We start from the raw sequence: 12,809 nt of genomic DNA, 5'->3' as shown, positions 1-12,809 counted from the left end.
GAAGTAGTGAGCTGAGTGTGTGCATTCATATGTACTGTATATCTGTGAGTGTATGCATATGTGCATTTGTGAGTTTACTTCTGTGTGCTTCTGTGTGCATGTGTGTGTGAGCATGTTCGCTCCTGTGTGCCTTTGGGTGTTTGTGTGTGCATGTGTGTGTGTCTGTGTGTGTTTGTGAATGTGTGCGTACATGCCTCTCTGTGTGTGTGTGTGTGTGTGTGTGTGTGTGTGTGTGTGTGTGTGTGTGTGTGCCCACAGTCACACGCTCCTATGAGTGCATGTGCATTTGTGCGTCTCAGTGATACAAACACTCAGTCCCGGCAGGCAACCTGTGTTTTAGTCATAATCATAATGAAAAGAAAAGCGGGGCACCTTTCAGAGCAGCCTGTGTTTTCCTTGTTACTGTTTCTCTGTGAAGTAGAGAAGAGCTGTGACCGCTGTCAGCTCAATAACTGTTGTTCACATGATTGATCTGCAACAGAAGCAGCAGTCAGCTATAGCATGGGGACACACCTTAAAGCAAAAAAGTCCAACCAAAACTTGAATTTACATGCAATTAGTGGATAATTTCCTGGAATTTTACTCAACTGGTAGGCAGGTAAGTTGTTGTTTTCCCTGTCATATCCCATCATATCTACAGTTAACAAAAAGGATGTATTCAATGATTTGTGCCATTCCCTCAAAATCCCCCCACAAATCACCTGTTCCATCTTATTCCTATTATTTTGTACAGTTGAATGAACAACTCAACCTTTTTGTCATCAGGAGACAAAACCTCTATTGGCCTAATTAACACTTTGTGTACTAGTGGATTGTTTTAGCTTGTACATCTAAACCAGCATTTCATTGATATCAACTCAGAAACCTAAAATGAGCCCATGTCCTTCTCAGAGAGTCCTCAAAGTTAATCTTTTATTCAGTGTCAGTAAGTCTATGGGTTTTGTTGCCTGAGGATATCACAGTTAAGTGTCCTAGCTCTCTTTATAGCTTTGCGAGGACTTTGCATGGTCATAAATCTAATCAATCTTAACATTTAGGTTTCAGGGTGGATTTTCCCTTTGTAGACCCTATCTGCCACCATCTGGACATGGTTTTACAACACTTAACCCACACTATGTGTATCATTCAGGTTTTATAGGAGTCAACTACAGCGGGGACCTTCAAGTCCGGGCCTCTGCTTGGTGCCCCCTTAGAGTCTTGGAGTTATACCCAAGACACAGAAGACCATAAGAAGACCCTACTAGTCCAGATTTTGGGGGGAACTCTTCCAAATTAAGGGCCCCCCTAGGTAGAACAGAGACAAATGGTGTATGAGCAGTGAGCAAGAGTGATACCTCCCTGTATTCTCTGGATCTTTTTCCTTTCAGTAACCTGACTTGTGTGCTCCATGCAGGGTAGACTCCAATGAGATCTTGGGCCTAAAGATCCCCAACATCGACCCGATCCTGAATGCCAACACGGTGTGCCTGACGCTGCCGGGGCTGACACGGCGCCAGCTGGAGGTGTGCATGAGGAACCCAGATGTGACGGCCTCAGCCATCCAGGGAATCCAGATTGCCATCCATGAGTGCCAGCACCAGTTCAGAGGGCACCGCTGGAACTGCTCCAGCCTGGAGACCAGAAACAAAATACCCTATGACAGCGTGGTCTTTAAAAGAGGTCAGTTTTATGGTCATTATATACAATATAGTATGGACACCTAGCCTATCCTTTCACTTGAATTTATACCTCCCATTTGCTGCCATTTTTGTGGTCATTTTGCATTTGGGTTTATCGCACTGGGGGATGCAAAATGTGAATTGGTCTTCAAAAGACGTCAGTTTCATGGCCTCTCTACACAACAGCAAATACAGCAGGGCCGCATACAAGATGCTCAGTATAGAAATCTAGCAAGACAACTCTTAAAGAGCTTGGCTATGGTCATTCTACACAATATCAGCTCTACTAACAAGTACAGTAGCCTAGATACAGGTGAGATATCACTACAGATTACCCTTTGCACAATGCAGCACAGTTTAGCCATGCAATTCAATACTTTAAACAGTTTGGTCTTCAGAGTACGGTTTCATCTACTACTTTGATAAGATACCTTGCTATAATATAATTCTCCACATGTAATTGAAAGATTATCAAAAGAGGTCAGTTTCCTCACGGATACATTTCCTAAATGTTGCCTGACATTGTAGTTCTCCAAACTGTTAGGTTATCTCCAGTGACAGACAGTAGACCACTATGTACAATACATTATTTTCCAACCCACCATACAGTAGATCCTCAATAGCCCATACAAAAGAGCAGCTAACTTCAAAAGCAGTTAGTCACCTCGAGATTACCAAACCTAGTGCAGATCAGTTTCCTCTGAAGCTTTGTACTGCTTGGAGCTTCGCAAGTCAGCCACAATGGATGAAAGAGGATCTTTAGTGCCGTGGAGCCTTCAGATGGACTCATCTCAGGTTATTTACTGTGAAAGACATCTGTTCCTAGCAGCCTGAGCACCTGGATGGATGCACAGTGTACAATATGGTTGTTACTTTGAGTCTTGGGTTCAGCTCACTTTCAGTTCAACCAAATGAGTAAGTGGACACTCCTCAAAATGTAATTATCTAAAGCTATCAGCATGCAAATGTTGTCGCAACCTTTTAAAGAATGCTCTTGAATGTCATGAGCAAATTAATTTTGTTTCTATTTTAATTTTGAATAATTTGAAATAACCCTGAGACATAATACTGTACATCATAGTAATCTAATGGTGCTCCATGCATTTCCAATATGTTACATTGCAGTGCATTGGTTGTGGTTATCATCAGACTATATTTACCTTTGATTTAATTGCCCATTGCTTTGCTACTAAGAAATCCATCTGGTGATGGTATCAATGTAAGTGTTGATTTTACTTGTTAGCATTATGGTTTTAAATATGTTCATGACACAAACTGTACAAAGTAGGCGTTTTTAATTTTCTGAATGAATGAAGATTGCCTTTGACCTGCTTTCTGTGTTTAAAATGGGCTGAACTTTTTAGGCAGTGTAGGAATTGAGGATGGAATTCCCCTCAGTGAAGATAACTCACTAATTAAATGCATCAGATTTTGGGGATGTTGCCATAAACATTTTCTATCCAGACTGACTGCATTAAAATTATGACCTTTTTTTTTTTTTCATAGTTTTGTCACCTTCACTAAATACTTTATTTCCCATCATCTCTGTGGATAACTTTAAATAACTCCCACAACTCTACTACAGCATATTTGTGCCTACACACCTCTGGTCCAACTTTCACTCCTCACTGACTCATTGAAAGGCTGTTTGTCATTATTAGTTGAGGCAGTTGCTGGTTGTCTGGCATCCCTGTTTTGCCCCGGGTGCAGAAACTCCAAACCACTGATATAAACAACCTCTTTAAATTGGATGATTCATCTGTTACATGTTGATGCGTTATGCTCGACAGAAGCTAAAAAATGGATACAAGTTAATGTGCTGCAACCGTTATTGCGTGCAGCTACTGCAAATAGGCAGCATTTTGCTATACAATAGGACAGATTCACAGACATGGATTAACTATAGTCATAGAGATTAGCACAAGATCTCAGTGAAGATCTCTATAGAAAAACATTATGCTAGTCTCACCCAAGGCTTAATCTGTATACCAGACTTGTATGTTTACTTTATAATATAGCCATCCAAACAAATTTCTCTCCGTTTGGAAAGGCCTGTGAAGCAGCATTTACACTCTGACACAAAACCTCTCCATTGAAACTGATACAAGTGAAATTGTTTTTGGCAGTTTGGCAGCTGCTCTAGGCTGGATAGGCCACCCCACCTATTGAAACACTCTTGTACTGGCTTTAAATTGTGATGGCAATCAACTATGAAATCAGCACAAGTTTTCTCAAGTCTTCCACCTCATCACATTCTATGAATAGCTTTTGAGTTGGATATCAGGTGCTCTCCACCTCGATGTTTGTTTGGGTGTCTAATTTTACTACAGCCGACTCTGGTTGGATCCTCTCTGGCTCAACCACTTATCTCTCTGCTGATGCATTCTGATAACTTTTATGGGCCCATGTTCGTTCCCGTTTAGCCTGGATTAAAAACTAGGCTAAAAAGGCAGTCAGGCAGGACATGGAAAGACAGGCATAGCAGAGTCTCTCTCTCTATCTCTCTGTTTCTCTCTCTCTCTCTTCCTCTCTCTCACTGTGTCTCTCGTTCTCCCTCGCTGGGCTGCTCCTAATGCTTTTACTCCCCTTGCCAGTGCAAGTGCTTGTGAATTTGCTCTCAGCACTTTCCCAACTCTCGGCGGCAAAAGCATAAACCTGTTTAGTCGGTTTCTGTAACACAAAGTGACAGTTTCCTTTGAATCTTTAATTCATTTTGCCACTTCCTCTGCCATCAGTTCAGCCGGGCGTGCCGCGGCCGGTGAATTATTTGTTAGATTGATTTGTTCCCAGTCTTCCGGCTGGCCTGCGCTGTGCAGCCTGGCACAGAGCAGGGCAAGAGCTAAAACAGCCTTTCCATGTATGAGGCTGCGCCTAAGTGCCATCCCTCTCTCAACCCCCCCCCCCCCCACCACCACCACCACCATGGAACCATGGGAAGATGGAGGGAGGGGAAAAAAGCAACGGCTGGAGTGTGTGGGTCAAGGTGGAGGGGGGGAGGGGGAGGGGGGAGAGACAGAGTGTGAGTGAGTGAATGAGTGAATGAGTGAATGAGTGAGTGAGGGAGCGAGGGAGTGAGGGAGGGAAGCAAGTTATACAGTTTGTAAGTTGTATAATTTGAGAGTTTGTGTGTTTGTGTGTGTGTTCATACTTAATAGACTGTTGACTTTTGTTGTTTTTTCTGGTACAAAACTAAATGGATATTGCCCATAGTAAAACGCTTTGGGCAATAGGAGCAATTTGCAAAAGGAGTCAAAGGTGTGCAGCATAGAGGGACTGAAGGGAGTGTTGCAGGCTTGTAGTGATGTATCTGCATGTCTGCTCACTGAAAGTCAACAAGCATCTGGTTTGTTGATTCATCCGAGTCTTTTTTCCTAGGTCCAAGTTTAAAGATGCCAACACTCAAATTGGGCCATTCGACACAAAAAAAGAATTTAGAGAGGAAAACGCCAATCAATTTTTCACAATCATCCCAAGCTTGTGCATTTCACTAAAACAGCAACTTCAGAGTTTAATCCCATCAGTTGATGTCACAGCTAACGTCTGCAGCGTTTCTGCAGCTGCCATGTTCTTTCCCTCTTAAAAACATCCGGTTTAATTCAAATGGGACAATCATATGAGTGAAAGCAGGCAGTGAGTTCAAGAAGTCTTGCCTTGTGCCTTTTTAGTGAAAGCTGCTTGCAACAGAACACAGTAGTGATAATTTAGAACAAGATCATTTGATGGCAGACAATAGGAACTGTCTTAGAATCTTCATCTAAACTATAGTCTCAATTGAGTTTTCCCTAAATTAAGCCTTTTACTGCATGTTTTCCCCCAAAGAGGAATTGTTTAGAAAAATCAAAGGTTTCTCTTTTTAGACATTGGAAGGCACAACGACCAATCTGCATGGTCTGGCAGTCAGTTTGAGAGACACAACTTTTGTGTTTGAATATACTGTTCAGTTTTATAGTGACTATATTGTCACTACTAGTGAAGGACAGATGCAATACAGTTGCATAATGTGGGAGATGGCTTCCTCTGTAAGTTGCTCTAAGGCTGAATTTCTGTTTTCATAGCGCTGGACTCCATTGCCTCCAACTTTTTATTTTTTAGCAACTATACAAAAGCAAAGAAAGTCAGTATAAGAGCTAATATGTCATACTTTAGACCATACCATACTCGCAAAACAAAATAATATAAAGTTTATTTTAAAGCATAAACAAGGAAATAACATCAGGCATTGCTAAAAGGAGCAATAGCATTTAATAGCATTTTATTTGACTCCAACGAGCAGCCTGAATCATTTCCCCTGCAAGCAGCGCGCTATAAACTCTTAAGTGGTTTCTTTTCATGTATTCTTTACAAGTTTCCATTATAATCTTCACTATTTTCTACGCCAGTAAGCGATTGCCAGGAGGGCTGCTTTTATAGAACCTGAGGGTTCGATGCTTACAGGCAGTAAGCTGAGCTCCAACAACAAACACTGAGGGAAAGTGTGGAGGGGACGAGTGTAAGTGCTGCTGTTGCACTTCACCCTTCAATATTTAGGGATTCCACAATGGATATGGAAGTTTTTGGGGGTTTTTTTGTCAGAGAAATATATAGACATGGATAGAGAGAGTGAATGTGTGTGTGTGTGTGTGTGTGTGTGTGTGTGTGAGAGAGAGGAGAGAGAGAGAGAGAGAGAGAGAGAGAGAGAGAGAGAGAGAGAAGCAGCATGAGTCTTCTGAATTAAAGATAGGTCCTAGTAGAGTTGTATTCATTACATGGGCCACATTCAAGTTAGACTGATTGGAGAGGAGAAAGGGATGTGATTATCTGTTAATGCAAAACTCGTCACAAATCGTATGGAGTCATTACATGCACATAGTCATCTAACCATCTCCTTTACATGCAGTAGTCTCTCTGAGCCATATTGGGGTGATTATGAGGCAAAGGTTGGGGGTACGACCTGCACATAATTAGCCTCTCTAAGTTAAACATGTGCACATTACACGTACATTGCTCCTAAACCTTCCTCACCAGCAACAGTGTGATGAGGATGATGAGGGGGGTCGGCCCTGCATGGGATTACATTACAGATCAAACTCCAGCCATCTGATGCTCGTCAGTCAGCCAGACAGTCACCGAGTCTGCCAGTCACCCAGGAATAGCCAAGTTAATGGCTTACAGGTTGGATGAAAGAGCTCAGGCAAGGGCTGAAGACTTTAAAGAAGGGATTAGGAACAACACTTGTGGAGGGAAGGAGGGAGAGATTGATGGAGGAAGGGGGCAGACGAATGGAAGAAGGTAGGGAGAGAGAGAGAGTGAGAGGCGTACAGAACTAGAAATGCATCCTGCTGCTCCAAAACCCAAGAGGAATTGTTTGCATAACCCTGCAGCACTAATGCAGGAACTATTTGGTTACTGTTCCACTTCCACACATAGATACATACAGTATATGTAAGCAGCAGGACAGACAGTCACATATATGAGCAGTAGGACAGACAGAAGGAGACACAGCCCTGTTTTGTTTTTGTTAGCAGTGTGTCAGTGACTCCTCTGATGGGAGTGGTGGGGGTCTGTTCACTTTCAGCCGGTCCTCAGAGACGCAGTACGCAAGTGTTTGGAACACTTAATTGCTATTGTCCCAGATGTTTCTCATGGTTTTATGAGACTTGGCACGTGTGTATATGTGTGTATGTGTGTGTGCTTACTCTTATGCGTACCCTTATCAAAATAGTAGGGCCTCTTTTACCACACCATTACTTATCATGTATGAACCAATGTATGCAAAACAGCCTTATGTTGAGGCAAGACACTGTAGTTTTTACTGTCCTGTTTGTTTAACTGTTGTTAAACTGAATTGAGGTTTAGGGTAGGGAAAATAACTTCACATCTTAAAGTTGTATCCAGCAGTTTTAAAGCGGAAACTTTAATGAAGAGAGTTAAATAGTTTTGTATGCTACTCCTGATGTTAATATTGGTTAAAAATAGAAGCTGTACCGCAGCTGTTGCAAAAAAAAAACCAACATTTTGAGCAGCACATTGGTCTTAGTAATGTCTTATTTAGCGAATTTCATCACCTCATCCTCTATCCTCTGTCTACCTATTATTCCTCCTCTCCTTTCATCTCCCAGGTTTATGACACATGCACAGCGGTATGTTCTGCCTGCAGGTCATTGAAAATTTGGTAACACTTTACATGCACCCTGGTTTATAACATTCACAATGCCTCCACCACAGCTTCACAACAGCTACATGGCACATTCCTGACTACTGATACAATCCTCATGTCAGCCTTCAGAAGGTGTTGCCTGAATACTTATGTCATTTTGGACAACGCAGTGAAGCATTGTATCAATTTAGAGAGCATAAATTTCAACTTCTTCTTGGCAATTGCTATTTTAACCGAAAACATTGGATTAAGCAATCAAAATGTGTGTTATGAAGCCGTTTTTTAGACATGCTACTGTATCCCTCTCCAATTCTATTTCCTGATTATGAAACTTTTTTCCTTCTATACCCAGATTAGGACCTATAGCAATATGTCACACCACTATTCTCCTTATATGAACCCCCACCTCTTTCATCCCTCTCGTCCCCTCAGGTTTTAGAGAGAGCGCCTTTGCGTATGCCATTGCTGCGGCGGGCGTGGTGCACGCCGTGGCCAACGCCTGCTCCATGGGCAAACTGAAGGCGTGTGGCTGCGACGAGAAGCGGCGCGGGGACGAGGAGGCCTTCCGCATCAAGCTGCACCGTCTGCAGCTGGAGGCCATCCACCGGGGGAAGGGCATGGTGCACGGCGTCATGGAGCACTTCCCCGCCGACCTGCCGGGACCCCAGGACTCCTGGGAGTGGGGCGGCTGCAGCCCCGACGTGGAATTCGGAGAGAAGTTCTCGCGGGACTTCCTGGATGCCCGCGAGACCTACAAGGACATCCACGCCCGCATGAGGCTGCACAATAACAGAGTTGGGAGGCAGGTGAGTGGGGAGGGGAGGTCCAACTGAATTTCTGTCTTATTTATGTCCCTGTGTTTTTTTAGTGTGACTTTAGTGTGAACATAAATCTATCATTCAAGTGTGTGCGGTGTGTGTGTGTGTGTGTGTGTGTGTGTCCCAAGTGTCTCTGTGCCAGAGTATTTGTGGTAGGATGTTTTTGTTCCACTCTCTGCAACGTTGGGCTTCGCACCATTTTCTCTGATTGTGAAAACAAGATTTGATGACATTTACCCATCCGTACCAGACAAATTCAGAGGACTGGAGTGAAAATCCTACATTACAGTGTTTTTCCAGCACCAGGATCTATCAGATTTGGCTAAGACGTAAGCTTGGAGTTGGTGTCCACCATTATATGTTCACGAGAGCCGGTTTTGATTCACTTCACTTTGATTCCGTTTCCGTTAATTCAAGTGGTGGAATTCCTTTCACATTAAACTATTGAAAATATTTTGGTGTGATAAGACTGTGTGTGCAAATTTAAAATGACAGACCTATCAAGGGGACAAAACATACAGTATCTCCCCTCTCACGCTATCCGTGTAAATATGCCACTCTCTCAGATATAATTTGTTAGTAAAATATGTGGTCAAGGAGTCCCTTGCTTGATGCTTTACTTGCTTGATGCACCGCTGCTGCACTGTTGCTCCATTCCCAAAGGGAAATGTTTGGAAAATTCTGCTGTACTAATGGAAGATAGATGTAGGGTGTCGGGAGTCTTACAATATCTATCTGTGAAGGAAAGATATATTTACCAGTAAAGCAGGTGGAGAGTGGGTGGGATGAGGGCCTGTGGGCCAATGATAACGTCACATTCAACAACACGCTCTGATTTTATTGGCTAGGTCCACAGTGGCCTGTCATTAGACTGCGATTTAATTTTGTTGGCTTACCCTGCATGTGCGTGTGTGTGTGTGTGTGTGTGTGTGTGTGTGTGTGCCAGAGGGGATTTGTGTAAGCTCTCCAAGCAGTTAGCAATAATTTTTAGTTGACAGTTGAAGTCTTCCAAAATAACAACAGGACATCTGTGTTGTTTAAAGGTGATTTGAATCAAAATGTGACAGCATCATCATACAGTATGTTTAACGCAGTAATATTGTTACTATGTGTTTCAATGGGGAATCAAAAAATAGTCTTATTGCTATCACAGTTGTGTATCTATACAAATGTAGCCATTGTAGAAGTCCCTGCTTTCACACTTTTGCTGCAGTGCAGTTGACGTACTCTTGTTTTTCCCCAAAGAGGAATTGTTTGGAAAATCCAGAGTACCAATGCAGGATAGATGCAATGTGGGAGGCTTCTACATTGGTTGCTACTGTATTTTTTATTCATCAAATGCATAATTATTTGCTGCAATCCATTGACACCTCGTCCTGCATGACAATCCGCTGTCATTATCCAGTTTCTAAACCAGATTAACCTCCTTACACCAGTATTGTAACAAAGCTGGACTGGGACCCAAAACTGTGTGACTGGAAGATTGCAACAAGTAGATTAAAAATTGGCTTTTTTTTTGATAGTTTAATTAGGTTAGCAGTCTATAATTGGGGGAAATTTTGTTAAATTTACCTTGTTTTTGTTTAATTAACCTGCACAACAGATCAGATAATCTGTCAGATAAAAACATTTTTAACAAGTGGATTTCCAGGAAAAAAAAAAAAAAGTTTTTAAGCCACTGCCTCTCATCATTATGTGCTTGTTGTACTGGGAGCCATAGTTCTTGTCCAATCAAGCATCTTGTAGCTGGCAATTTATGCATGCTCAATTTCATCTACTTAACAGCTCAGAGGGAACATTTGCCCTTTTGCCCTCTCTGCAGTACAGCCCCAACAGAGGTATGCATATTGGTTAAGATGGCCACAGTGGGGATTCTCAACAGGTTTCCTTTATGTGTTGGAATTGGTCGGTTTTGTGAAGATGCTTTTATGTATGGATCCATAATTTATTATGTATCCTAGAAAAATAAACCAAACCAATGTTGCTCACAGGAGGAACTGTCAGAAGTATTTTTCTGTGAAGCTTGTGTTACAAAAAGTTATGCTTCTGCTACGTGTAACACCTGCACAGACTTTTAGTTTATTTAAACTTTGACTAATGATGATGATGATCAAGCGTTATTTGATGGCATTTATTTGAACTTTGATTGATGATGACATTGTAGTCTGAGCATCGCTATTGTCCCTCAAAGGATTACTCGGCTCATGTGGTTGATTTTGTGGCTTGTTTTGTGAGAGTGGTGTGTTATTGTTGTGCTGCTGTCAGGCTAATTGGATAATAAGGCCATTAGATTAGCATAACATCTAAACTGACAGGTGCAGTTCAGTGGGTAGGTGGCATGTTTATTTGAGCCTTTTGTTAGCCTATTGTTTGAGTAGCACTAGATTGTTTTTTTTCTTTTATTTTTTACAAATAACAGCTAACTGACTAACTATTTAACCATTTTAATCAGGTATTTACATTAAGCTAGCTGATTTGCAGTAAATTACTAACCATTCTGTGTTATTGTATTCCTACATTAAGTTGATCTCTAAGTGTAATTTCTACCTTCTTTTGGCCAACTAGTTGCCACAGAATTTGCTCCCTTGGGCAATGGGAGAGAGAGATGTAAATGACAGTGATAAGGCTTGATGGCGTCCAGCACTGCGGTGGAACACAGACAAGAAGCCACCGTAAATTGCTCATTGTTCACTGTTTCCTCCTGAGTAATTTGGGCCTGTATCTTTCCATCAGTTTACTTTTGGTTTCCTTGATTATGCAGACAAAACACAAATGTGGAACGAGTCAGCCGAGCTCAGCGGCAGCAAGCCTCAGCAGCAGTGGTAATAGTAGTACTAGTCGTAGAAGTAAGTAAGTACTGGCGACATAAATTCCAATCAGCGCTGTTGACATGGGAATAAACTCTGGGTGGTTGCAGATATGACACGAGCAGTAATGCTTTCATTAGCTCGGGTCCCAGGGCAAGAGAATAATCTGTCTTTTGGGGCCTTCTCTTTTTGTTTGGCAGGAATGAGTAAAAGTTTTGAAATTTGGTAAGAGGGCTGGTCATGGTATATGGCCTTGATACAGCATGTGCTCTATACTCTGTCATACTCCTGAGGCCACATGATTGCTTAAGGCTATGGAAGGTGGCAGGATGGCCTAATGGTTATAGACCGTCCCATATCCAAAAGGTACCAGGTTTGATCCCTGCCATAGTCCATGTGTCCATCAACAGCAGTGCATCCCGTTGAAGTGTCCTTGAGCAAGACACTGAAGCCCTACTCACTGTAACTCGCTCTTGCTAGGAATGTCAGCTTAATGTCTAAAAATGTAAAAATGCAGGGTTAGAACAATTGAATCGTCACCCACCTTGATTCCGTTGCTAATTCCCCTACAAAACACCACAACCTCATTTTTATTGTGATTATGCCATGTGGAGATGGCCATATGTGACTTTTTGATAGGGTCATAGATATTTGAATGGGTGATGATGTCACTGGCGGTGATTTCAATACCCTGTCAGCTGAAGTATAATGACACAGAAACCAATTAGCCTAAATATTTACAAAGTGTTGCTTTCATTGTGCAATAGGCATAAACTCAATGGCATGATGTGATATATAATGTTAAATGATTCTCAACCACAGACATCAATTTGGCTAAATATTGGCAAAGAGAAGTATCGCTCCTCATGTTCTGAACTACTGCTTTTCTGATAGAATCGCTGCAAAGTCACTGAGAGAGAGTCATAGTGCGGTCAACTTCTCTCTGCTGTTTTCGCCAAGAATCTGTTTGGCAGTAGTTGCTGATTGTGTGTGAGCAAACACATTAACTAGTGGGATGTCTCATGAAAATGTCAAGAACTGATACAAGACGAGACATGGAAACCAACACTAGCAGCAGACGTGACTTGAAACAAAAACTTCCAGAGCAAATTTATGAGGCTGCTACTGTGTTACAGGAAGCTAACATTCAGAAGCACAATGCAAGTTAAGGAGTTTATGTAGAAGATATAACTTTATATGAAGTTTATATATCCTACAAATATATCTCAGGAGAGTGCCAGCACTGCTATTGGGAGGTTAAGTGCAATGGAGAGAATATTTCAAGATGAAAATATCTCCACACTCTTCAAACCTTGCGCTAGCTCATAGAAAAAAAAAAATATATATATATATAAATGATGCTATTCATTTTCATTTACAGTTTGATCTT

The 12,809-nt window shown here is 41.9% G+C and overlaps 1 protein-coding gene across 1 annotated transcript in view; it reads left to right on the top strand.

Annotated features, from left to right (window-relative positions):
- The window catches only part of wnt10a (wingless-type MMTV integration site family, member 10a), a 28,639-nt gene that overhangs the window by 1,328 nt on the left and 14,502 nt on the right, over positions 1-12,809 (top strand). Inside the window, exons 2-3 of the mRNA XM_071894370.2 lie at positions 1,394-1,659; positions 8,227-8,600. Coding sequence (XP_071750471.1) covers positions 1,394-1,659; positions 8,227-8,600 — 640 coding nt within the window. The remainder of the gene's footprint in view (positions 1-1,393; positions 1,660-8,226; positions 8,601-12,809) is intronic.

This window comes from Centroberyx gerrardi, chromosome 10 (assembly GCF_048128805.1).
Source record: "Centroberyx gerrardi isolate f3 chromosome 10, fCenGer3.hap1.cur.20231027, whole genome shotgun sequence".
Classification (NCBI taxonomy): domain Eukaryota; kingdom Metazoa; phylum Chordata; class Actinopteri; order Beryciformes; family Berycidae; genus Centroberyx; species Centroberyx gerrardi.
Note: the sequence above shows the minus strand (reverse complement) of the source record. Positions and strands in the feature narration are given on the sequence as shown.